We start from the raw sequence: 27725 nt of genomic DNA on the forward strand, positions 1-27725 counted from the left end.
TTATTGAATTGTAAAAGAGATTTAAAGTTTTGCAACCAAAACAACAATATAGAGTAAATTTGAGACATGCTCTCAGTGCTTGAAATCACTAAAGAAAAATGGTGTCTTTGTTAAGAATTAGCTCTTTTCGTTGAGAATAGTAAGAAAAAGATTGAAAAAATTAAAAAAAAAATTTTGTTTTCAGAATAGTCAAAATTTTTAAACTTTTAACAAAATACATGCCTGGACTATATCTTTAGTTTGCTCCATTTCATTATATCAAAATAACAGCCTCCGATTGACCATATTTGTTGTACGACACAAATGTCATACGAAACAGCAGTCATGGTTATAACTATTGCTAAACTTAATTTGAGAATACAGCTTCGGAACAGAAAAACACAGCTATTTTTTTCAACTTTAAAGATTTTCACAGATAAATAAATAATTTATAATTATTTAGAACCATTAATATTTGTATTTCGTTGATATTTTGTAGCTATCCCTATTTTTTTAAATTTCTTTTTTCAAAGATGATATAGATAATTAGAGTTTTACAGTACATAAAGGCAGTATAGTGCCCACCATGTGTTGAAATCACGTTTGTTCTGAGAACATTTAATTTTATAAACCTAAATATTTACACTGAGAAAAAATGTTTCAAATTTAAACATTACAAATACAGTTGAAAGTTAAATGAACTACTACAGTTATATTTTATTTTTACAGAATTTCACTTTGTTCTTTTCATTTCTTAGGGGCAAAATGGAATTTATATGGTACAAAACTTGAGAAAATTCAAATTATTCAGAAAAGAAAACACAGAGTTTTCTATTTTTAAAACGTATCCCTAACAAAAGCTTAGATTTTAGAAAACGCTAATAATTATTTTATTGAAGAATTATTTGATATTGCAAGATTTTGTTCTTGCCAATTTAAATTTTAAAAAGCGATTGATCTTATAATCAGTTTTTTTATTGGTTGCAATCAATGTATTTTAATAATAAAATTTCCTCATAGTTTGACTTGAAATTAGATTTATAACTATGAAATCTAAGTTTAGTAATAAATACATTTCTTTAAAATAGTTTAATTTTCGAAGATTTTAATAAAAGAACACAAATTTATGTTTCTTCTTCAAAGGCAACAACTAGCGTTAGTTTTTAAAGATGTGAAAAATAAAATAGATAATGAATGCTGTTTCATATGCATAATATTGAACTAATTATTGAACTAAAAATGATGAAAATATATACATTAAAAATGTTTAACTTTACATAGTTCCAGCTCAAATTAATGTTATTAAATATATGAATATCTACATAATTACATTTTTAACAGTGGAGTGAAATAATACAAACTTCTAACACAGGAAATTTAAACACCAACATTACAACTTTCAACAACAAATGTTAATAAATAAAAGAATCCATTTTCATCCATCGATTTATGTTTACGATATATATATTAATTTATATTTACAAGTCTTTAATAAACTAATTAATTTATATATACAAGATTTAAAGCCTTTGCATTCTGTCTTAGCAAATGATATACAATAGTATACAGTTTATTCCAATCCCACAACACCATCTAGAACATAATATAACAAGACATGATTCATTCAAACTTGCTCAATATTTGAAAAATGCTGGTTTTGAATGCAAAATTAAAAATTATGCACAGTAAATTACATATGCTAGCCTTACTTAACATTTGTAAATTAAAGTTTTCACATTTTTTAAAAGAAAATTAACATACATGGTCGATCTTTAAAAATATCTAATGTTTATAGAGAATTGAAATTTTCAGAATGTTTCATAGTCATTAAACATTCAAAAATTAAGATTATATGGTCCATTTTTCAAAATATATACTGTTCTAGTAAGCTCTGTTTTAATGTGTATACAGAATAATTAATTGAAAATAAAGAAAAAGAGAACGAAATTCAAAATAAGACCAGTAATTCAATACTTTAAATAGCAAAATATGTTTCTTGTAATGATTTTGAACAAATAATATTACTGATGACACTTGTATACAATAGTAAGTAAAAATAATTACACTATTTTTAAAAAAATCATATTAGGAAGTTGATACATTCATAATTTAAAAAATTTGTTTGAAAAATTCTAATCTATTTTTGTGACAATTGTCAGGTGACTTCAAAATAAAGGACTAGATTGCTCTACATAAACTTTTCTAAAAACCTACCTTTATTTCTGGTAGGATATATTTGCCTTTTCCTTAATTTTTATAAATTTGAGATAAAAGCTTTTTTTACACAATGCAGTATTGACAATCCCTAACTCATTTGAAAAAACTTTTTCTTGTTGATTTTATACACTTAAAATGACAAAAGATAATGATTTAAACTTACTATTAAAAGATCTTCCTTTTCTTTCAAATGTATCACAGTTATTAACAAAATATTAATAATTCAAAATTTTTTTTTTAAAAAAGAAGTAACCTTCCTGTTAGAAGTAACCTGTCATTTCTGATTTTCTTTTGCTTTTGCAAGTAAGATGTCATTTGAAAAAGATAAAATGCAGTACATAGGGTAAATTTTATATCTAAGTAATTTAGATACTCAAACACAGAAAAAATGCTTTTACTCCCAAGGTCCTATGAGTAGATTTATAAAAAAAAAATTAGGTGCTTAACTTAAAATCATGTTAAAAGATTGATATTTTTAAGTGTTCTACAATAACCAAGGATATAATTAAATTTCTTGAAAATATAATACATCCAACACCCAAAATAGATTCAAGAATTGAAATTAAACATGGAGTATCACTGCAAAAAAAAATGTATGAAAAAAAAAAAAAACATTATTTCAGAGAGAGATAAAATAGTGTTGCAAGACTGCTTAATACAGTTTCGTTTTTTTTATTAAGTTAAGAGAATCATTATCATTAGGGAGAAATAATCATTTAATCAATAATATAATATTCAGATTTCTTTTTTCTGCCTTGTAAAATATGAAAGCAAATAGTAGGTTTTTTTTTCTTTCAAGAAAACATTTGAACATACAAATGGTACATTATTAAGAAGGAAGATGGGAAAAATGATAAGAACGAAATTGTTTTTCCATTCTGCTTGATGAAGTCGATTCAAATTGATTGGAGTTCTTGACAATTGGTTGTGGACGAAAAAGTTTGGCATGAACCAATTTGAATGATATTAAGACGCATTTCTATTTACTGAAATGGAAGATGAAGTTTGGTTTGCTAAGTTGGTTTGAATGGATGACATCTTCACAAATCTGAAAATTAATAATTAGTAAATTGCATTTACCATATGATTTAATCCACACACTTATTTTTTAATAGCATACAAAAATTTTTTTCTCAAATAAGTTTTTTTAATATTAAATTACATTTTAATTTAGCAGACCAAGATCACTTTAGTTAACTTCTTTCAACGGACACTAACTCTACTTTAAAAGTAAAAGCCATTTTAACCTGAGTGTTTGTTAAAATATTTTTGGTGGAATAAGTAAAAACGGTACCTGGTTCAGAAGATCAAGCGCGGAACTTTACAAAGCATATAAAGAACCTGATGTCATTAAATTTATCAAAATTCAAAGCATTAATAGGGCAGGCCACATTTTAAGAATGGAGGATAGCAGGACAACCAAAAAAGTTTTCAGTGCCAGGCCAACAGGTACAAGGAAAAAGAGGACGACCAAACCTAAGATTTTTAGACTGCCTTGAAAAGGACCTACAAGTTTTAAAGATAATAAACTGGAGAACCTTGGCTAAGGGAAGAATGTCTTGGCATAGGCTTATTGAGAAGGCCAAGGCCCATCCTGGGCTGTCGTGTCAATGAGAAGAAGAAGAAGTTTGTTAAAATAACTAAAAATTCCTTTCACCTCTTGTTCTAATGTCAAGAAATCAATTTTGCATCTTTGATATTCAATGAAAGAGAATTTCTATCAAAATTGACCAAATGCTAAACAGCACTCAGACAGTAAAAGAAACATATAAGGAATGATTGAATAACATATAAAAGACCTACACTTTTACTTAGCTTGAAATCAAACAAAGAGTGGGAATTCAAAATTTCACTAAATCATTACACATATGGTTTCATAGTTTTAATAACTAGTAATGGTTTACTGGTTCATCTTATTTAAATAATTTACATTATGAATAAGTTACCTAAAGGAAATAATTTACAGAAAGTAAAAATTTTTCCTTTTTGAAATTTTAAAACTAAAGTGGCTGTAATTAAGTTACACTTACTAATCAATTAAGTGAACTCACTAATGTGCAGGAAGGAAAAACATATTTTATCATTTTACGTATCAACATAGTAGTTAATTACATATATTAGTCTTTGGGTGTCAAAATTTTTTTTTAATAAATATTTTGGTATGATTGGCTTTTTGAATTATTCATCAGTATTAAATTATTCATCAGTATACTTATTGAGATTGTCAAAACCTAAAAAAATTTATAAGGACTTACATACCATAAACATTACCATTAGTCTGATTCAGATTATTATTAAATAATATTATTAGTCTGATTCAGATGATTATTAAACATTATTATTAGTTAGCTTCAGATATACTTTAGCTAAGTAGTAAATTTAATTTCGTATTTACAAAGACAATTCTCAAATAGATTTTATTTCAAACTAAATAATAAATTTTTCATATTATTTACCTTGCTGCATTAACATTTTCTTAAAATAAGCATCTGAGGATAATGGAGATCTTCATGGTAAATACTAGTTTTTGCTTCTTTCAGCTAGAATTGTAAAAATTAGTTAGTTTATGAATAACAAAAAAATTTTAAATTTGAAAAAATTTCATTTTTGGCAAAATTTGAATTAAAAAGTATATAGACTTAATTTCCCAATTATGATTTTTCTAAGTTTACAAATATTAAGATTCCCTCTTCACCTTTAAAAAACCATTAGGATATGCATTACAAATTAATACATTTTTATAAGAAATTTTTAAGTGTGCAACTGACAACAAATACAAATGTTTAATATGTTTATGAACATAATTTTTTTCATGAATTCCATAATTTTATCACAATAAATATATGTATATTTCCACATCAATATACTGCTCCAAGCTTCAATTTGACTACAAGTGAAAAAAGTATTAAGTTAACATCTTAGGATATAAATGAGATTAAAAGCAAGTAACATTTAGACTGTATTGTATGAAAAAATTACTTATGCTTAAAACATGAAGTAATTAAAATTTACTTTTTATAAATATTGAGATAGAAATGTCTATTTTAGAGATTATAATATTCATACAATATGTATGTTTATTAAATACATTATTATGTTAAAAGTAGACAAACATGTATTTTTTAAATATGAAAATATAAAAGATTGTTAATTTGGCGAAACAAATTGCGGTTTGGTGAGCGATTTTTTTAACTAACAAGAAAAATATAGATTCCTCTCAATTCTGAAAATTACTTGAATATAAATTTCGTCTGAATAAATCTTGCATTTTTTCTTTGATTGCATTAATTTCTGTTAGATACGTTGCACAACTAATTAGAATTATATAAAGTCCAGATAATCTAAACAACAAGAGATTATGCAAGAATAAAAAAAAACATAAAATTCAGATTAACATGTTCAACACTTGGTTAAATTTCCCCCTACAGTTTGTGACAATAAAGCTTATTAAGTGGTAGCTAGATATATTATCATCCAACTATTTTTACAGAAAATTTGAAACTAAAATGGTTGCTAAAATAAGAAAGTTTAACTTTGATTTTATCTTCATAGAATACCTATTTTCAATGATAGACATAGTATAACCACCTGCACTCAGCTGGCAAGGAACATGTTAAAACCCCTGCCCAAATTTCTATAACACAAAATCTCTGTGAATAGTATAAAAAATAAGTCAAAAAAGTATTAAAATATACAAAGAGTAAGTATAACTGCTTACTCGGCAATTGAGATCCCACACATGCGTATCATAGGACATAATTCTCTCTACAATGAAATCTTTTCGTACTAAATCAACAAAGGACTGAAAGGATTTCCCTCGAGTTGGTGCTAAAATAACAGCAACTCCCTAAATAAATAAATAAAATCACAATGAAAAAAAAACCCAGCTAATTGCATCACTATTAGAAAGACCCTACATTTTTGATCATCAGTTATGCAATTGCTGTGAATAAAAAGACGTGCACAAAATAAAGAAATCACAGAAAAATTTAAAAGACATGCAATGTAAAATATAACAAACACAGTGGTCAGAAAAACTACATTACTTTTGTAGACTACAACTACTTTGCTACAAATGTAGTTAAAAATAACTACAACCATTTTTTTTAAAAATGTAGTGACTACAATCTACTTTGGAATTGTTGTAACTACTTCACTACTTTAATGCGACAAACTTTGCTGGAGAACTTAATTTACACCTATGTTTAAAATGATTTTGAATTAGAAATTGGCTTTCATTAAATATAAGGAAATATTTAAGAAATATTTATTGATGTTTATATGAGCCAGTTTGCCATTTCAAAGTTTTTTTTTTTTTTTGAATTTGTTAATTTAACTTTGTCTGACAACAAATATTTAATTTAAGAAATGCGAAATTATCAAATAATTGCAATTTATGAATTGTTTAATGCTCTTTTATTTTCTCTAAGAAATTAAGTACATTGAAAAAATGTTGCATTTTTTTAAAATAACATCAACATTTTACGAATGTGGAATCAAAGTGATTAATTATCTATTTTTCGTAATGGCTAGTTTAAATATTACATATTCATGATTTTAAATATAGGTAATTTCTATTAAAGCTAAGCAGAGCCACAGGGTCATTTTCATTGTATCCACTAAAGGACCAGCAAAGCTTGCACCCATCAAATTTGAAAAATTAGATGTGTTAGAACAGTGTTTCATTTCTAAACTAATGTTAAAAGTAGTTGCTAGGAATCGCTACAAACTACTGTTATATTGTATAGCACTACCCATGACACTACAATCTACTAAAAAAAATAGAGACTAGAGTGGTTTCATTACTTGTAATACGCTACTTTCGACCACTGAACAAATATTTATGAACAACTATTGCCAAACTTTATAAATTTTTTTTTTATAAATTACAATAAAATAAAAAAATGTTTTTATGAGAAATGCAATAACAAAACAGCTTAAATTTTTAAATTTGAATGATAGCGCTAAAATATTAAATTGAAACAACAAACGGTCATAAATAGGAGGATAATATACATGACCTTTTTTAGAGTCAAACCTTTTTTCTGTTTGAACTGATTGCTCTAGAATTCAGAGGAATTTTTAGAAGGTGGTGAGTTTTTAGAGGATCCTTCATTGTTGCTTTAGCAACTTTTGTAGCTAATTTAATTAACTTTTGCATCCAATTATAAAAATATGTAAAAAATCAATGACTTTTTTGTGTGATAAATTAATAATTATAACACAAAACAGAAAAAAAAACTTAAATTTGTGTAACAAACATTGCAATCTAAAACAAATTAACGCAAAAATTGATTGAGTTTTTGCGTCTTAAAAACATATTTCTATCAAACATTTTGCCAGTTTGATAGCTAATAACACAAAATCATAAAAAAAAAAAACAAATAAATGAAATACAGAAAATTTTGAACAAAAATTTAAATTCATGAAATTTATAATCACATTCAAATAAAGAACTAAGTCTTAAAAACATATTTCTATCAAACATTTTGCCAGTTTGATAGCTAATAACACAAAATCATAAAAAAAAAACAAATAAATGAAATACAGAAAATTTTGAACAAAAATTTAAATTCATGAAATTTATAATCACATTCAAATAAAGAACTATAATTTCAATAAGAATTTACATGTTTAATTGAATGAATTTTGTTTTCATTGTAAATAACAAGTTAACCATTGATAATATAAGCATTATTTATCGTATTTTAAATGTATAATTTTGTAAAACTCAAAAGAAATACACGATCTTAGAATTTTTGATCAAATTTGTTACTACCCAGGTATTTACAAATTCAGGGTAATTACTCTAGATTAGAAACTCCTGGATATTTTACAAGTCTAATACCAGGAAATTTTATCAAAACTAAAAGTAACTCATAACACACATTATCTCAGAAGGGATATTTTTTTTCACTAAATTTATAAATGCAATATTTAATATGTAATTCAAATACTAACTATATCAAGAATTAAAATCATACATACATTATTTTTCAGAATTTTCCCAATTGTGGCAGAAAGTGCGGCTCTACCATCATCATAATAGAGACTAAAAAACATTATACAACATAAAACATAAATATATAATTCGAACAGAAAAGTGCTCATTCATGTTTGATTTTTCTCAAAAACTTACCAGTCCGCACAAATTACTACATCAAATCTTGATCTGCAATCTGAATAATCTTCTTCAACATCCCATCTTAGGTGACTACAAGAATATTACTTTTAATAAGTTACATAATACTTTTAACAGCACAGTTACTGATAAACTAAAATGAGTTAAATCAGCAAAATTAATGTTTTAAAACTTTATACAAACTACAATAACAAAATTATTATAAATCCTAAAGCAGCTCTGTTGTTTCTGAGTTTCAAAGAATTAAACTTTTATTGTTTTTGGAAAGATTTCACAATTGATATGGAACTTTTTAATCAGAGGTTTTGTAGATGGAAAATTGATTCAACAAAAATAAATAATAGACTTTTAAATCACCTTGTACACAGATGATGAATAGTTTTAGCAAGGCTTAAAGACTTTATAACAAATGGAAAATCTATAATAAATTGGTTTATGGAACAGCTAATATACAAAAAAATAAATGAATAAAATAATTAAAGCTATAATACAAAAATATTCTCAAAAGATCATATTTTTGGAAAATGTGAATATTCTCATGAGGTTGAAATTTAGAGAATTATTGAAAATATTCCGTTTTCTTATAGATAAAATATCTAAAAAAAGAATCTCTCTCTATATATGTGTAAATGTAGTTCAATTATTATTCTCAAATAGATCACAAATTATGTTTGGGTATGCTCACCATTTAATAAAATATTGGTAGCTTTTATTTTAAGAATTTCCTTTGAATTGTGATTATAACAAATTATTAACTGAACTTGCTTCTTTGTATTTTTTAATAAATCAAAAACATTTAAAATTTCTTAAGATTAAAATTTTCTAAGGTAATTTTTATTTTAGAAAAAACAACATGAAACAATGAAAAAGGAATTTAAACATTTTAAAGCAAAATATTATGCAGTTGAAAATTAAATAATATCTTTGTGTCTGAAAATGAAATTTTATTTTCTCTTGCATGTCGTCTTCATTTATTCTGCAATTAATAGATGAATTTGGTAGGATAATTGCTTAAAATAAATAAAAATTCTAAATTAAGAACAATATTTTAAGAGCATCTTTTATAATCAAATTGTTTGTTAGAATCATTTTTAAAACAAAATTAGACATTCAGAACTATGATTAGAACATTTTATTATTAGAATGTTTTAAGAATATGTTTAAAATTTGTTTTTTTATTTTAATTATTTGAACAACTTCTAATGTATGCTTATTATAATAATTATTGAAATTTATTATGCTTATACTCAACATATTTTTTTAATTTTAGAGATATTAATTCATACACAATAATTATTTGACATTTTTGAGAATAATTTTTGAAAAATGCTTCTCTTCTATATTATTTATTGTATAGCTATTTTAAATGATGAAAAAACTTAAATGAAATATATTAAAATTTTCAAATAATGCAATCAAATTCATTTATTGCTTACATTTATTCTTAATTCAGAAATTAATTGACTTGTAAAACTACTATTAATTACATAAATATTTTTAATAGAATATTCTCCATGATAAGAATATTCCCAAGAATATTTTTGAGATTATTCTCCAGAAGATTATTACATCTTTAAAAAAATGATGAACTTGAATATTAAATCCATACTTTGCATAATTTGTACATTTCGTTTACATCATACGATATATAATTAAGAAGCATTAAAATTAAAATATTTTTATAAATGTAAACCAAATTTCAGCAGTCCAAAGGTTTATTATATCCTTTTTCATAATCAAACAAAACTAAAACTTAGCTTGTTATTTTAATGACTGAACCCATTGCATTAAAATTTTAATATGGTGTCAATTCAAACAAGCGAAAAAAAACTTTTCTTTAGGTGTAATTTAAAATAATTTCAGACTAATAGAATAATGTAAATTGGCTATAAGGACGACAAAACAAATATGGCACTACACTAGAATAAGCATTTACCACTCAGATAGAAGTTTATGAAAAACAAGTTGGGCATTGGTAGCATTTGAACACATGCTGCTTTTTAAAGGATTATCATATTAAACTTTATTACTTTTCACGCTTTGGAGAAAAATTTAAAATTATTCCTTTTTTCTCAGATTTTTTAGTTCATTCCATTTTCTTGATTTTTCAGATAGAATAGCAATTTTACTCTTGCTAGTTTGGCATATAAACATAAAATGCCCTTGTCTTCCTTCAGGTAAAGTAATACATAAATAAGCACAAAATGACAGATTTACTTTAGAATTTATATATTTGCAAAATCCAAATGAGGCATTGTATACTGAACAATGCCAAGTCCATCTCAAAGAGTCATTAAGAAATTGTGAAAATCTTTTCAGTCGTAAAAAGCAGGTTACACTAATAAAAATTAAAGTTTTTTTTTAAGTCGAAAAAAAAATCTGCAAATAATTTCTATATACAGTAGATACAATTTATTGGAAACAACTTCTTAGAATGCATAGTTTAACATAGTAGTTACTTTTATGAATTTGGCAGGTTTTTTATACACAATGCAATACATGAATTTGAGAATATGAATTAGTGCATTACCGGGAAACAACATGTGTTGCTCCAAAGTACTGATGATTTTGTTCAATTATCTGTTGAACATCTGTTAATAATTAAGGATAGAACAAAGAAAATATTACATAGACTAAATTAACAATTACGGGTTAAATTTATTGTAAGGCAAGGTTAAAATAGTTTTAACAATAAAATTTATTTCAAATTTTTAAAGGATAAATACACAGTTACTGCACATTTTGATTTTATTAAATAACTTTGTTTTTATGCAAAATGTCCTAAGTGGTAGACAGATCATGGGTTAGAGCCCCCTTGCTGTCAGGCTAACCTTGGAAGGTTTTCCTTTCAAATGCTATGGAAATGGGGTTTAGTTCCATTGAAGAATCCTCCACAAAGGCAAATTTCTCTCAATACTTAATCGAGGAGTTCCCCTGTCTTCTGGATTGGGCTCAAAATTGGAAGGATGTGGAGTTGAACATAGTACCCGAAATTGGGTTGGCTGTTCAACGATGGTTATAAAATGTTTTTGTTTAATTATATTGGATTTTTGCTTAGTACATAAGAGTTGCTTATTTTGGTTGCATCTTCACTCTTTGATTGCTGCTTTCACCAAATAAAATTAAAAAAGGTTTCTATTAACATTTTCCATTATTATTAAAATTATAAACAATTGAGTTATTAAAAAAATGTATGTCATTCATTGGCTTAACTATGTTCATTTATTTTTACTGATTTTTCAGTTTTTTTAAAGTTATTTTCTAGTTACTTTTATGATAAGCATAATATTGAGAAGCATTTTATTGCTAAATAAAAGATTACATAAAAAAATTAAACACATCAAAAGATACAGAATTTAATGATTCATATTAAAATATATGTTCATAATTTATTTATAATTTATATATATTGCATATATATAAATTATTTCACTTAAAATGAATAAAAAATAATGATACATACATAAAAATATTAAAACAGACCATAAAAATATTTTGGAACTCAAAATATTTCCAAATATCTCCAGACAAAATAACTTTAAAAACAGCAAGATAAAAATATTTCTACATTTAAGAAGTTTTAAAACTCCTCCAAAGAAAAAAGCTTTTACTAGTAAAACTTGTATATAAATATATAAATTTTTTTCAACATGTCTGCAAAGAAGATTTCAACCTTTGTCATAATGGTTCTTAAGTTTCCCAATCCTTTCTTAAAAATCTTATTGCTTTTTAAGTGATCTGAAAATGTCTAACACTGTTTTGAAATTTTTATTGATATCGATGCAATAATTGATTAACCTGTCAGGTAGTTATGAGATATGAACTTAAACACCGTCTTAAAGTTACGTAGACAAAGGGTTTCAGTTTAAATAATGTTTAAGACAACTTCAAGGGGTATCATCTTCAAAGAATTGATGATTGGGGATTTGAAATAGCATGTTTATTGCTAAGACAAATGCATAAAACTTCAGGTTGTTAATGTCAAAAAATGTTAATGTTACTTTATAACTTAGGTAACAAATTTATTTTATTCTTTACTCTTCTTTTTGAAAAAAGTTGCAGTCGGAACATAAGTCAATATTTCCTTCATTTTCAAATTATCAAAAATGTTTAATAATATACATTCAATCAAATACAATATTACAAAATTCTTAAAAGTTCAAGGATACTTTCAACACATTTTATGTTTCCATCTGTCACAAACACTTCAGTTGCACCAGCAGTAGCTGCAACCTAAGGATTTACAAAAAATAATAAACATTAGTACATGAGACATACTATTGAAAAATGAGATTATAATAGAGGAATATGAAAAATAAATAATGAAAAAAAATTAATTCTTTTTCTTCAGATGGTATATTAAAAAGTTTTTATGCTTTTAACAGATAAAATAGATAGTTTAGTTTTAAATTTTCACTGAGCAAACTGCAAGAATATTAAAGATAGACTACACTAGGTTTTCAAGGAAATCTGATAGTTAAATTGCCTAGTTACACATAAACACAACTAGTAAATTATTTTAGTTCCCATTCAACTAATCTTTAAAGCTTATCAACTTAGTATTACCATGGTTTTAGGCAGCAGTGATGAGGTTGCAGAGAGTTAATTTATAATTTCTACTTGATGTAATGAAATAATAAAACAATCATAGAAAAAATTAAACAAAAAATATATATCTAAAGAAATTTGTAATGAGTAAGTAAATTTTGTATTAACACTAATACAGATGCATATTTTTATCACTCTAAGAAGATAATTATTATCTGATTTTATAAGGTATTTAAATATTTTTTCTAATCATTTGAGGAAAATGTCTCCAATAGGATGATTCATTTTTTAAACTTTTTCTTTCAGAGTAAGAGATAATGTATTGCATAAGTGGCCAATCCACATGGACTTGACATATATAATTTAAATCAAATAGCAAGTATCTGTAAGAAGTATGGCCTAAAAATTTTGATTTAAAACTTATAAATTTTTATGAATTTCATTTAGGTTAAAATGGTCTTATAATTGTGTTAGGAAATACTCTTCGTGCTAAAAACTTACGTTTAGTCCATAAAATACATACAAGTAAAATATCCTTAAGGGGACAGAGATGCCTTATAGGACACAAGGGGTCAGAGATGAAGTTGAAATAGAGCACAAATTTGGTAAGGATCCAAAATCTTTTTAGTTCACTTGACAGTGATGCTAGCCAAGCAATTCAGAGCCTGCTATGTGTAGGTTGCAGCACTTAGGACTGTTCCTAACCAAACGAATTAGAATGAATCCCAACCAACCACAAAAAGGACACATTTCATCCTTAAATCCCGGATATGGCAACTAGTTTAAATCATTATTTTTTTGACAAAATTGTCACAAAAAGGGAGTTTGGTTGAAACTAAGGTAAAGTTTGCCAAAAAAGTTATGTGAGCTTCTAATGCCATCTCTAGGTCATACTTGTCTAGTGTAAGTGGTTTTAAGGACTTTTTAGGATCGCGGGAACTCTGTAAAAAGATAAACCTTCAGTTGAAATTTATATTTTTACAGAATTTACATGAAATATTTTTATTTTAAATTTTTAGATGTACAACAACTGAATAAAAGCTTAATTTTGAAACAATCTCAAATAACAAAAATATAATAATATATAATGAATTAATGTCAAATAAATTTTAAACCAGAAATTAAGATTTAAACGATAGGTTCAATACAGAAAAAATATTACCGCTAAACCGCTGAGGGAAGTCATGCCACCGCCTAATTCACACACGCTTTTCCCCCTAGAATAAAAACAAATGCAACTGAATTGTGTGATCTAAATATTAATAAATGAATAATTCAGCATGCAGCGGCAAAGTATATAAAATTATAATAGAAAAAATTAAGACATTTGCTTAAAATATGTTAGCTATTATTTGTTTTACTATTGTTGTATTACAGTATATATTTATATATTATATGTTGTATTACAGTTAAACTTTACAATTATTCCTACAAACATATAAGTAAAACAATTAGTATTATAACAATGACAGTTAGTAATATATAACATGAACAGGATGGACGGAACTGCAAGGGTGGAACAGTACTGCATGGATTTTTCTTTAAAATTTTATGTCTCTTCAATTCATACTTAAAATAATCGTAAAGTTTTTGTCTACAAAAGAAATAGCATAACTTGAATGTGAAAACCTATTGTTACACAAAATAAAATTTAATTCAAAAATAGGTTTCTAAATTAGAAAAGAAAAAATGGTTGTTGATATTAACTTGGTGGAGTAACCTTGATCAGAACTATCTATTAAATAAGTCAATTACTTTTATAATTTATGAACAATATTCATAAATGGAAACACCTAAAGTAATATTTTTAGACAGATAAAATTGCTAATGTAAATAAAATTTAAAAAAATTTTACCCAAATAATTCTTTGTTTTTCATACAATAATAAGTCAATACTTCTTCAGAAGGCCAGACACCTAAAAAGAGAGATGTTATAAATTAGTAAGAGAAAATAGTATCATAATTAGTAGTATAAATAAATTATAAAACTACAATAAATTTTTTTAACTGTGTGTTAAACCCCACGAACAGAGATATAGAAGGGGGAAGATAAATGAACAGAGATATAGAAGGTATAAAACTTTTATGTTCCTCTACTATATTTGTAATCCTTTATTTAAAAAAATCTCATAGTTCCAAAAAGTTTAGTCTTTATAAACTTAGTTAATTTAAATTGAATGAAAAAGCGAGCAACTATTTAATTCAAATACCTGTTTTACATTAAATTGTGCATTACATTATATTTACATTACATTAAAAGTTGAGTACAAGGAGAGTAAAAAAAGCTCAAATTGGGAAGTTACATACAGACAGCTATTTTAGCACTAAAAATAAGCTTATTTGTGCAGAGTGGATGTTTGGAGAAAGGTTTGCCGGTTCTGATGCTATCTACAATCAAAATAATGATATTATGGTTTTAAAAGATCGAGGCCAGAAAAAAAGGGTATAAGTGCGTAATCATGGCAGGATGGTGTGCTATTTTAAAAAGCATACAGAATTTAAAAGGCTGTTAACAAGTATGTTGAGAAACATATGATAAATAACACATCCTGTACCTTTTTAAAGATATTTCTTCCCTCTGTTCTTGGTTCTTTAAAAGTAACTGTCAGATTTTTCATTAGATTTATGAATCCATATAAACAGTAAATACCATGTTCATAGCTGCATAAAAATTCCATAATAAAGTTATAGAATTTTTATGCAGCTATGAACTTACATAAATTTCAAGCTATTTCTTAAATTCTGAAGTTAGGTCATATGTCTTTCAAATTGGCTGACATTATTTGTCAATCAATAAAATAAAATAACAATCAAAATAGTTGTAGTCAATAATATTGTAGTCAATAAGAGTCTATCATAAAAGTTAATTAGGCATTTTAATAAATTTTAACATCAAAACAGGGTAAAATCTGTTTTTTTCAAATAAATGTAATTTTAAATGCCGAATATAAATTTAAATATAATTAAATATCAAATAACTAACTCAATTAATTCAGATTTGGTTTCTAGATAAAAATTAGTTGCATGAAATAAATAATTGATAGAAATGTCCAAATACAGTATAACCTTGAAAATCCGGAAAGCTCAAAAAAATCAAAAAAATTATTTTTAACTCGTAACAAGCTAAATTAATTTTAAATTGGAGGCAAGATGCTACAATCCATATGGCGTAATATTAAAAAAATCAATCCTAAAAATTGCGTGGGAGTTCATAGCAGTTACTGAAAAAGCAATCAATCAAACCTCATGGATTTACGATGAAATTGTCACTATTGGAATGCTGTGTTTCAAAGTAGTTGCAGAAATGCACGATTTAAAATTCACTCGTGGAAAAATTTGGAATTAAAATATCGAGATTCTAAAAAAAAAAAAAAAACCAAGTAGATGTGGGTAAAGTAATTGCAGAAAAACAAGCAAAAATCCACTTGTAATGAAAACAATAGCGTTAGCAATGGTATCAAATGTATCTTTTATTATAAAATTTTGAACCTGTAAATTCAACTTCCTCTTTTTGCTCAAATAATATCTAAAATCCAGAATTTTAAAAACTTTGACCTACTAAACTTGGTAGCAGTCTGGATTTTTGAGGTTATACATTATTATCAACATTATTTTCGATATGCAAAATTACTTACACACATTTCCGGTATTATCAAACCCTTTTAATTCTTCAGATGATATTCTTCCAGATACTAACCTATAGAGAAAAAAAAATCATAATTACCAAACAATAAATGAAATTATTTCCGATATAAAAAATAAAGAAAAACAAATGCGTACTTTATTTTTAATTTCAATCTTGGTTCTTCTAAGCAAGAGCACATATACCACTTGTCTCTAGCGTTATCATTAGCAGTCTCTTCAGTTGTTTGCATATGGATGAGGCCAAATGTTGTAAATTGCCTAACAGAACAAGGGAAGAGGACTGAATCCTGAACTTTTCCTTCCTGTAGTGCCTGTATTAAGATAAATAAGATTAATAGTTTATATGAAAATAATAAAACAATATAAATAAGAAAACTACAAAATTATTTTACAGACTTCAAATAGTAATTAAGTAATAAAAACAAAACTATCGACCACACAGGCACGCGTGGATGCCGGGAACCTTGATTAGATACCCCTGAAAAGAGTACATTTACGTATAATCTGAAAGGGGCCACAAAATTTTTTAAATAAAAAAGAAAAAATATGAGAATGATATATATTCTTAAGAGTCTAAATCTATAATTTAAATTTTTCTTTCCGTCAGTGAATGTGGAAATTATTCTTTTGCAAAAATTTCTTATTTTAACAGAAAATTCTTAAATATGCAAATTTTAATTTAAACACGAGAATTAAATTAGTTTGCCTAATAAAGAGCTTAATTTTTTAATAAAATAATGCTTATCATCTTGTAACAGATTTAAAGATTTGTGTGCTTAATCATTGACTGGAGGATATGGCCATTGCCCCTTCATTGCATGCTACTGGTCAGCACTCTAAACATTCATCTTAAGGTATTGTACAACTATAGCCATGGATAATTCTTGACCAAAGATTTTTGGAGACAGCCTTGGCCTGCAACAAGCTCTAGAGCAGCAGAAGGAGATTTTGTTTCTAATGTGACTTTTTTGGTCTAGACCAATACTTAATCAATTAGAAAAAATGACGAATGAAATTTAAATTGAAGGCAAAATTGGATTTTTGTTTGATTCTTGATGATTTTTTTTTTTTTTAATAAATGAAAATTTTTTTATAGTAAAGGGTTTAATCTTGGTTCTTCTAAGCAGGAGCATATATACCACTTGTTTCTAGCATTAAAGCATAAAAAAGCAAAAAAAAAAATTTTTTTTCTTCGAAAAAATTTGCGAATTTTAAATTTACTGTCACATTATCGGAGCTGTGACTGAAATTCACTAATATGAATCTAGAAATGTACTTCATGCATTAGATTTGAGTTTCACTGCACAAAATTTTACTGTCAGTGAAAATACTCATCAAATTTTTGTTATCAATGATAGTTTCTTTTTCAGCCATTGGACAATGATGATTTCTTAGAAAAACCAGTCAATGAGAGTAGATACAGAGATAATCCTTTTCATGTATTCCAAATGTATTGCTCTAACACTCCCATAAGCTACTCCAACTGCTTTTGAAAGTGATTCTGTAACTCAAAAATAATAATAGAATAAATCTAAAAAGCTATCTATGGAGCAATTCGATGACTTCTCTTGATATTTATGCCACTAATGAAGGCGTCAATTGTGAGATAAGTTTCAAATGTGCTGTTAAATGGAAGAAAACATAAAAAAGTACATAAATTTTAAATTACTAATATTTTTTTTAAAAATAAATAATGTGGAATGCTGTTTTTTTGGTTAAACATTGAAACAGTAATTCTACTTTATTTACTTTGGACAATTTATCTGTTAGTTATAATAATATAAACTGTGTTTTAAAATGGCTATAATTTACAAAGGTGATCTATGTTTTAAAATTTTATCTTCCTATTTTAAAATTCATTTCTCAAAATGAGAGAGATGAGTGAGATTAATCTCCAAAAACTTTTCTTCGGATAATACTGGTTGTGTCAGAAATAAATATTCTGCTTTACTAAATAATGCATACAATTATCTCATTACTAATTTTTTCTCACCAATTAATATTGACAATTATTTTACATTATTTAAGGTAATGGACAGGGAAGATCTGAGTACAAGGAGAATTGCGTGAAGAAATGTTTCAAAGAAGGCCGAGGCCCACCAATTGTTTTAATTGTGAGTGCTATTGTGTTAAAGATGATAAATGACTCTTTTATTATAATTATATCTGGAGAGTATTAAGGAATTTGAAGGGAACAACTTTAATAATAAGAGCAAACCTTTAAAAATAGAGGATAGATATCCATATCGGTACCTATTGAAAAATAATCATCAAGTTTTCCAGCTTGGCATGTGAGAAACTAAAAAAAAATATTACAGAAGGGGACTAGAGGACCCACAGGCAAGCCTCTGGATATTATTTTAAAAATTACATTTTGCAAGTTGTTTTTTGGTTCTTCGTCTATTGAATTTGGTGCGAACATGTACCGATACAGAAGTAATGCGATGAGGAAGCAGAAAGGATAATTAATGGTCAATCCTGACTTTTGTTTTTAAGCTAGCAAGAGGCTAACTTTTTTCAAGCTACTGTGATGCTACAGACTAACTGAATTGCCCTTAACAAAATATTTTTAAAGATAAAAAGTACTGCAATCATTCGCATCAAATTATAGAGTTCATTTATCAACATAATTATTTGTAAACGCAAGTTTTATTAATGGTAATTACAACTTTCCATTAAAGCAAAAGAAGAAAAAGCACAAGTGTCAACAAATTATATTTGTAGACAAATTACAATACTTCTGATAATAATTATTTAAGACAAATTAATATTTAAAGTTATTGAATAAGTACATTGTTGAGGATTTGAAAGAGCAGCAAAAAATATTTCAACAGGTTAAAATAGGAAATTAGTAAATATGTAACACATAAGTCCGATGGACATAAATAAACAATACAAGAATGATCCAAGTATCAAAGTTTTTACCCTTGCAAGCATCTTCCATCTCATTTTTGCAATTGATAAATTTGATTGCTGATTATTTTCAATAATATTAAGTTGTGCATTCCTGATATCAACAGCCATTCTTGTTTACCTATTAATCTCCATTGCTCCAACAAAATAGAATACAGACAACTTGCAAAAAACGAAACTACAGAGCAGCGCATGAGTGAAATTTCGGGAGCTGAAATGACGTCAATAAATTCAATTTCGATAACGATTAAATGTCTCGTTTAAAAATAATCGCACGTGTAGTCAATTTGAGATTTTAAGAAAGTTTATACTCAACTTTGGCAATAACCTTAAGAAACTCTGGAAGTTGAAGTTAATAATTTTTAGAACGAAATTTAAACATGTTACGGTTTTGGTTTTGCTATTAAGAAATTTGCGTTATGCAAAATTGTGTAACATTTTGTTTCTAAATAATGTATTTACTATATGATCTGTGAAGTCACTTTGTTGTGAAAAATTTGAATAAGTGACATCGAAAATAAATAGTAATTATTTTATACTTCATATTTTTTACCTATTTTATTCAAAACAATTTTGACTTGAAAATGTTTTATTCCTGGTTCTTTTGTAAATATTTATCTACTTTATATTCACTTGGTGACAAAAATTTTGTAATTCAATTAAAATAATGAATGCATTTTATTTTGCAATGCATTAATATGGGTGGTATGCTTATAATGTTTCGTTTCTCTGTTTATATGTATGCAGTGTTAACAACTTTTTTATAATGTAGGACCCAAACTGGTGCCAGCAGACTTGTTGCTATATCATGTTAGAGTTAAAAATAGCCATATTAAGCATAAACCATAAATAGGTACTAAGTTGTTCCATGTATTATTCTGTGAAAATTTCTGTATCTTGATCTGTGACAGAATAATCTCCAATCTTTGCAACTTCGTGGCAGCGGCCTGAGATAATTTAAGATGAATGAGAAAGTTCAAATTATTCTCTGCTCAGATTTATGATTTATATATGTGTATTTATAATATTTATGTATATATAGGGGATATTATCATTATGCAAACGTGATTTAAAATTACATTCACATGATTTAATATCACACATCACAATTCCAATTTTGTGATTTAATATTATGTTTTGCATTCCCGTAGCTTAAAAGCCAACAATTATGATTCATGTTCAAATGACTTAATTATACAACGAAATTCATATTCATGCAATTTTGAAATGAAACATCAAGATTCATATTCACACGATGTTTAAAATCAATCATTGAGATTCATATTGACAAAATTTTAAAGTCAAACACTGAGATTCTTATCAACATGATTTTAAAATTAAACATTGAGACTTGTATTTACGGGATTTTAAAATTAAATTTCGAGATTTGTATTCGTGTTGTTTAAAAATCGTACAGTGAGATTCATATTCACAATATTTACATAAAATCTTGCATCACTATTTCTATTAAAACATTGATAACATTTTGTGGATAAATGTTTCTTACGTAGACTTTTTTCTTGTTTAAATTTCTGATATTGTTTCAATTATTCAAGAAGTATTTTTGCACATGACATTTTTGGATTTTTATTTTCAACTACTTTATTTATTTTTTTATCAAACTCATCCTTGTGGTATGAATCAGTACATAGAGTTCTATAAAAATAAAAAAATCCTTGATTTTTCAAACAAATTTGCCGAAATGAGGTGGCAACAAAAGGGTTGACACTAGTTAGAAGAGTTAATCAAAGCATGCAAAAAGTTTTTTAATTGGGATTTTGTGTGTTGGCAGAAAGTTTTTCATTTTATCTCAGTCTGTTTATGTATCTGTTAAACTTGTATTGATCACAGTTGTTTATTACTACTATATTTTAGATTCAGTAAAGATGAAGAAATCTTCCTTACATTCTTTAAAGGCTTATATGTCAGATGAATCTAATTCTTCAGATAATCAAAGAACGGATGAGAGGTATATAAAAGTGTGAATTATATTTTATTATTGGAAAGTTAATGAGGCTTTACTTTTAAAAAATGCTGTGTGCTAATTCTTTGCTTTAAAAATACAGTGAAACTTCACAATACAAATACTCTTACAAAACAGACCCCTCTCATTATGGACATTTTTTTCATTTCCTGTGAATCATCTATAAACCATTATGTATCCTCTTTCCAAAGCAGACACTACTTTTACCGGATTTAGAAATCAATTTTTGCCCTTAAATCAAACAAAATTTTTTCTAAAATTGAAAATAAAGCTAATTCTACTTAACATTCTAAAAATATGCACCTTTCCTCCATTTCTTAAAGAATTTATTTTTTCCCCCCTATCTATAATTAAAAATGCTAGCTATTTCACCATTAAAAATAATCCTTCTCCTATAATTTTCCTTTATCTTTGCAAAGAAAGCAAAAAGAAATTATATTGTTTTTGTGTATTTAATGGATAATTTCTAAAATGACCAAAAGAGAAAACTTGATACTAAAATTTGTATTAAGGAACTAAAATATTTTTTTCCATCCAATAAGAATTAAATTTGTGTAAAAATGCTAAATGATTTTAAAATGTACCATGAATATATGGCAAATGACAGCTGCTAAACACAAATTTCTATCACATCTTTCTTTTTAACTGAATATAAAACAAAGGCATTTATATAAATTGAATTTCTTTATCTATTCTTTTTGTACTCTAAATTTTATAATTTTGTTAAGATAAAATAATTATCAATGTAAATAGTTATTAAATATTCTTTAATAATTTCTATATCCTTGCAATTCTTTTAAAAGCAATTTATGGCATTAGCCTTTCTTTTAAGTGTACATTTCCCTTTAACGAACAATTTTTTTTGGTCCTAAAGCTGTCCGCTTAACCAAGGTATGTTAATTTTTAAAAAAAACTTATTTTTGTAATAATTTAATTAGAACTTGATAATTATTAACTGTATAATTTATTTAGTACTTGAATACTTGTTTTTATTATATAAAAGAGCAGGCATACTTTCAACTATTTTTAGATTTTTTATTAATCAACTCTGTATGTATCAAATTTCTCTGTTTTCTTAACCTTTATGAGTTAAGCAAACTTTATGAAGATTTACAGCATCGTAGATTGAGAGAACTTCAAAAACTTTCATCTCAAAACTGCATTTTTAAAATGGGGCTAAAAATATTTGCCAAGACAATGAGACTAGTTGCCTTTTATTTAAAAAAGAGAAAAAAATTCTTGAAATGAAAATTTTTTAGACAGTCACCTTTATAGCAAATCTTAACTTTTTAACAGTTTTGTATTTTTGGAAAAATTGCTATTTCACTTTACAAGAATTAGTTTTGGTTAAGTCTTTAACATTTTTTATTAAGATCATTTCATTTCTAAGTTTTGTTGTATTTGTGTGAAAATGTGTTTAATAGACCCATTGGTGCATAAAACATGTAGGTTCAATTGATTTTTGTCATACACATAGAGTATGAGACAAATAATTTGATTTTTTTTCCAATCCAAAGATTGCAGATACCATCTTGGTTTGGCATTCTTCTACTTTTTATTATATTTTTTTGATAGGAACAAAAGTAATGACTCAAATGGTAAAGTAACACAAGAGCTTGACGAGAGTATACCTACAACTGATGTATATGAAAAAGGTATTCATTCCTCATCCCTGAACACCACAATAAACACTAGAAAAAGGAAATATATAGAGAAGAAATCAAAACAAAAACAGTTTAAAAAAAATTCTAAAAAGAAGCACACAAAAGACATTTCCACAGAAAAATGTTATGTGCCTAAAGAGTAAGTAAAATTTATTATTTTTACCGGTTTCTTAAGTTAGAGATACCTAGATAATCTGACTTCTTAGTCAAATTTTATTTTATGATTCAAAGTTAGAGAGCTTAAAATTATGTAAAAATTTGTATATCTTAAAATTCTAGAAATTTTTTATTATTGAATTATTATGTAATAAGGAATAATATATAATTATGTAACATTATTTTTCATGGTATTTTTAAGATAAATAAATTTTATAATTGTACAAAGCATTTTTAATTTGTTTTTAATCATTCAGAGTCTTAATAACTTTAACTAAAAATAGTATTAAGGAGATGTAACTTTTGGTCATTCTTCAACCTGGACAATTAGTACCATACTTTTTACAAATTGTAGCTACCATCATCTTTCTTATGCAAATTCTTTGAAAATAGGTATATTGATTCTTTTAAAGTGATATTTTTTGTCTGATTTCATATATTGTTTACATTAACTACTTGACATATTCAAGGTATATCATATGCTTCAACAAAATTGAGATTACAATTTAATTTATAAAAAATCTATCATGATATCAAAAATTATTCAGGAATTTAATTTTTTTTCTTGCCCATTTAAATATTTGTTGTGGTTTATTTGAGTACTAATGATGTATTAATTTGATTGTGGCAGGTATTGCCCTTATAAGATTAAATATTGAAGGTAAACTTGAAAGGCATAGGCTATATGATGTCATAAACATGACATGTTTGTGAGCACTGATATGTGTGCTCATGTTCTAAATCATGAGTTGATTATTAATCTCTCATTAATAGAATTTATTTCGATTTGCCTATTTTCACATAGTAGAAAAATGTTGAGTGTATGGATTGTTGTAAAAATTTTAAATAATTCATTTTGTCTAGAACCATTTGTTTGAATTTATCCCAATTATTTGTTGCCTCATAGTTTTTATGCTGAGTTTTAACGTCTTTGTAAAATGTCAAGAGATAAATAAAGCAACTCATAATCCAGGAAATGCAGTACGAAAATTAAACAATCACCAAAGTAAAAACTAGGAATATTTCATTTTCTTAAGAACAATTTGTTTGTGCTTATTGCAATTATACAGATTGCAATTTTTTGTTGTATCATAGTTTTTATTCCCATTTTTAAAGCCAGTTTAAAGTGTCAAGAGTTAAACAAATAAATTTATAATCCGGAATATGTAGTAATGTTTACTAAACTAAAACACAGCACTAAATTTTATTTATCGAAACATTTTTTCTTGCATGGTTTATTTTAAGTATTAAAGTTTGCTTATTTTTTTAGCAGTATTTGCTTTTTTACTGAAATATGCAAAAAACTTGTAAAAGACTTTCTCGATTCAGTACAAATGAAAAACAATCTTAGTACAGACCTTGTCTGAAAATACTTGAATTTGTAAAATATATGATATATGGCTAACTTATACGCAATTTTTTTATTTATTAGTCTATAATTCTTTAACTGATACAGCATAGTGCATGAGCCTTTTATGGTCACAATATCTAGTGCATAGGCATCATAACCTGACATTTCTTTAGTGATAAAGCAAACAAAAAACTTTATGAACTAACATCGTCGGATTATGCCTGAGAAGAAGAAATAGGTGGTGTTCAAATTTTCTTTTTCAAAATAGAACTCTCCAAGTTCTTTTTCGAAAAGAGGATGCACCTCAGTTTAGGTTAATTACAGTTAAATAATTATTTTAAAATTTCTACCCAATATTTCTCATTTGGGAATGTACCATAAATTAATATTCTTGATACCATTTTGGAAGTAGAGCAAATTGACTTCAATATGAAAAGAGATTGTTTTAAATAATACCTTATGCAAACAATTAGTTAACAAGGTGTGTAGCGTTTTTTAAAAGTGCTTGTTTTTGATTTTCGTTTTTTAAAATCCCTAAAGGTGCTTTTTTCATTGGGTGTTTTTAAAAAGTGCTTAATTTTCACTTTTCCAAAATGAGATTTCTCCTTTACCATTCTGGTTTTCGCTGTGAATTATGCAGAAAGACATTGTTCTATTCAATGTTTTCGCAATTAATTCAACCCCAATGAGGGGTCTGTGCAGACATTTTGTGAAAGGTCCGTTTTTCGTGAAATTACTCACATTCTTTCAACCAGGGTCCGCTTTTATGAATTTGTGCAAATAGGGTCCGTTATTGCAAAAAAAAATTTTTTCAAGGAGCTTTTAAATTGTAAAGACATACAAGATTATGCTCAACACTGTAAAATTATAATTAAAAAAATTAAATTTTAAAAAATAAACAACAATTGCTGTTTCTAAATTAGAGATGCAACATACAAATATTTGGTATTTAGCCTATACTGCTGAACGCAGAATATTCATTTCGGACGAATAATGGAAGAATCGTCGGCCAAAGACAAAACTTAATTCGTTTACATCCATCTTTCTTGTTTTCTGCCCTGGAAAGGGTTTATTCGATTAACAAAATAATGATGAAGATAAACAAATTTGTGAAGGGTCCAATTAAAAGAAAAATCATTTTGTGAAGGGTCCGTTTTTATGAAAATATATTTTGTGAAGGGTCCGTTAACGGACCCAAATTTCTTCTAAACAGACTACTGCCAATCTCTTTCGCCTTATCGTCAGTCCGTAGCGTATGAAAACGCCATTTAATTTACACGAATTTTGACAATTGTCAAAAACAATGCCAAAAGTGTTTTTTTTTTTTTGACATGACAGATAAAACCGTCCATTGTCAAAAACTTTCCAATCCTACCTAATTCTGATTTTTTAAAAAGTGCTTTAAAATATTATTTGAGTGCTTCAAAGGTGCTTATTTTTTGTTGATTAATTTGGTTATGCACCCTGGTTAAACAAATCTTCCTCAATATGAAAGGGAGGTTACTGGTAAGTTACGTAAAATGAGTTTAAGATTTATATTTACCTTTTAGATTTTAAAATTTGTTTTAATGGTTATTGTAATTATTTCATTAATAATTTTTATAACTTGCGTTCATAATTTTTATCTCAGGGAGCAGACTAATTGTGCATCTGATGGTTCACTTGTAATGAAGAATCATAAACCCTCCAGTGCATTTAGTTTTAGTTTACTATCTTACTTTAAGGAACCAATAGAAGGAAGTCATTTATCAGATTATGAATTGTTAGTATATTTTCAACTTATATATAAATTGTCTCAATTAAGTTTTATAAAGAAATAAAAGATTTAGTATAGCTAATTAGGATAAGTTGCTAATTGTTAATTATTTGTTTTATTTAATTCTTATAATTATTTCAGGGAACAGGCTGATTTTCTGTCAAATTGGCCAGCTGAAGTAAAAAAAGAATCAGACATTGTACCACCTAAGCTCACAACCAAACCAAGTCATTTATTGGAACCTGAGATGTTAGTATATAATAAATTTATTTTAAAATTTTATGAATGTATACAGCAGAATACTGGCAATCTAAGCAAATTTACTGTCACAAATTTGTATTATACTTATTTACTAAAAAAATAAAAAAGGAAAAATGTATAATTACAAAGAAAATTTTGATATGGTGGAAAATTAGAAATTGGAAGATTGAATTAAAAAGATCAACTTGATTTGATACTTGTTTAATGCATACTAATACTATTTTAAGAAGTAAATTAATTTTTTTCTTATCTTGTTCATAAGTGACATAATTATTACAACACTAACTAGAATTGAAAGTAAATTGACCTGTGATTGGAAATTTTTGTGTATCATTTTCCTAAAGTAGCTTCAAAATAGTTATAAAGTTTGTTTTGTATAATATTAAAACTGTGTAACTATATTGGGAAAGATATTTTTCTCCGAAGAATGTATGTTGGTTATTAAAAATATTTATTTTAATGCATACAATTACTGTTTTAGGGAAAGCGCTATTTCTTTGCCCAGTTCTTCAGCTAAAGCCAAAAAGGATTTAGATAATAATTTGCTGAAAGGAGCAGTCAAGAGTATTCATTTATCAGATTCTGAGTCGTTAGTATATCATTTATTTTAATCTAGAATATCATCAGTGAGTTATAATTATTTCATCTTGGAAAGATTCTGTCAAGAGATATTAGTTCACACGTAATAGCAATAAACTTTTGTTTGAATTTTTTAGTTGTCGTTTCACTAGAACGTCTACTTCAAAATTGTTTTAAAATTTATTTTGTGTCTTATTAAGTTATTTGTTATTTTATCAAAATAGCTTTGATTAAATAATATTTATTGATTATTCAAAGTGCTAAATTATTATTATATTCTGCTTGATGCATGGAATTATTGGTTTAGAGCAATTAAAGCTAGAAAATGTTCAAATAATAGTTTGCTCAAAGGAATTGATTTATCAGATTCTGAGCTGTGAATATATCGCCATATTTATTTTAACTTTATATATGTACGGTAAATTTATGGGTTGTCTGTAGAAAGAACTCCCCTCTTCGCAAAGTCTAACGCCATCCGCTGCTATGGACACAAAATGATAGTGCATTTCAAAGAGGGTAGCTTATTTCTC

The 27725-nt window shown here is 26.2% G+C and overlaps 2 protein-coding genes across 7 annotated transcripts in view; one reads left to right on the forward strand and one right to left on the reverse strand.

Annotated features, from left to right (window-relative positions):
- Nucleotides 1–1186: 1186 nt before the first annotated feature.
- Nucleotides 1187–19660, reverse strand: LOC107442164 (calmodulin-lysine N-methyltransferase). Its single transcript, XM_016055653.5, has 12 exons — nucleotides 19457–19660; nucleotides 16667–16842; nucleotides 16522–16583; nucleotides 14742–14802; nucleotides 14049–14103; nucleotides 12508–12571; nucleotides 10869–10929; nucleotides 8336–8410; nucleotides 8185–8248; nucleotides 5915–6043; nucleotides 4653–4736; nucleotides 1187–3244 (listed from the first exon to the last, which is right to left on the reverse strand). The coding sequence occupies exons 1-11, from the start codon at nucleotides 19553–19555 to the stop codon at nucleotides 4662–4664; spliced, it is 921 nt and encodes a 306-aa protein (XP_015911139.2). The 5' UTR covers nucleotides 19556–19660; the 3' UTR covers nucleotides 1187–3244; nucleotides 4653–4661.
- Nucleotides 19661–19785: 125 nt separating this feature from the next.
- LOC107452386 (uncharacterized) overlaps nucleotides 19786–27725 on the forward strand; it is a 31092-nt gene continuing 23152 nt past the window's right edge. The window contains exons 1-6 of one of the 6 annotated variants that reach the window (XM_043048283.2): nucleotides 19786–19968; nucleotides 21320–21413; nucleotides 23004–23231; nucleotides 26230–26361; nucleotides 26497–26604; nucleotides 27098–27205. In XM_043048283.2, coding sequence (XP_042904217.2) covers nucleotides 21331–21413; nucleotides 23004–23231; nucleotides 26230–26361; nucleotides 26497–26604; nucleotides 27098–27205 — 659 coding nt within the window. In that variant the 5' untranslated portion in view covers nucleotides 19786–19968; nucleotides 21320–21330. Of the gene's footprint in view, nucleotides 19969–20094; nucleotides 20298–21319; nucleotides 21414–23003; nucleotides 23232–26229; nucleotides 26362–26496; nucleotides 26605–27097; nucleotides 27206–27725 lie in introns of those variants that run through there. The other 5 variants (XM_087157500.1, XM_087157499.1, XM_087157501.1 and 2 more) reach the window with 5 other exon arrangements.

Source organism: Parasteatoda tepidariorum, chromosome 2 (genome assembly GCF_982258835.1).
Source record: "Parasteatoda tepidariorum strain Cologne lab strain chromosome 2, Ptep-v5.0, whole genome shotgun sequence".
In the NCBI taxonomy this organism is placed as follows: Eukaryota; Metazoa; Arthropoda; class Arachnida; order Araneae; family Theridiidae; genus Parasteatoda; species Parasteatoda tepidariorum.

Excerpts from the sequence above, each read along its gene's own strand:
- LOC107442164 (XM_016055653.5), bottom strand. The coding sequence starts at position 19,555 with ATGGCTGTTGATATCAGGAATGCACAACTTAATATTATTGAAAATAAT. Across the intron at positions 12,572-14,048 it reads CTTCCCTCAGCGGTTTAGCG|GTTGCAGCTACTGCTGGTGC; the intron begins GTAATATTTTTT and ends GTAAATCCTTAG. Across the intron at positions 6,044-8,184 it reads GGAAAATTCTGAAAAATAAT|GGAGTTGCTGTTATTTTAGC; the intron begins GTATGTATGATT and ends TTATTTATTTAG.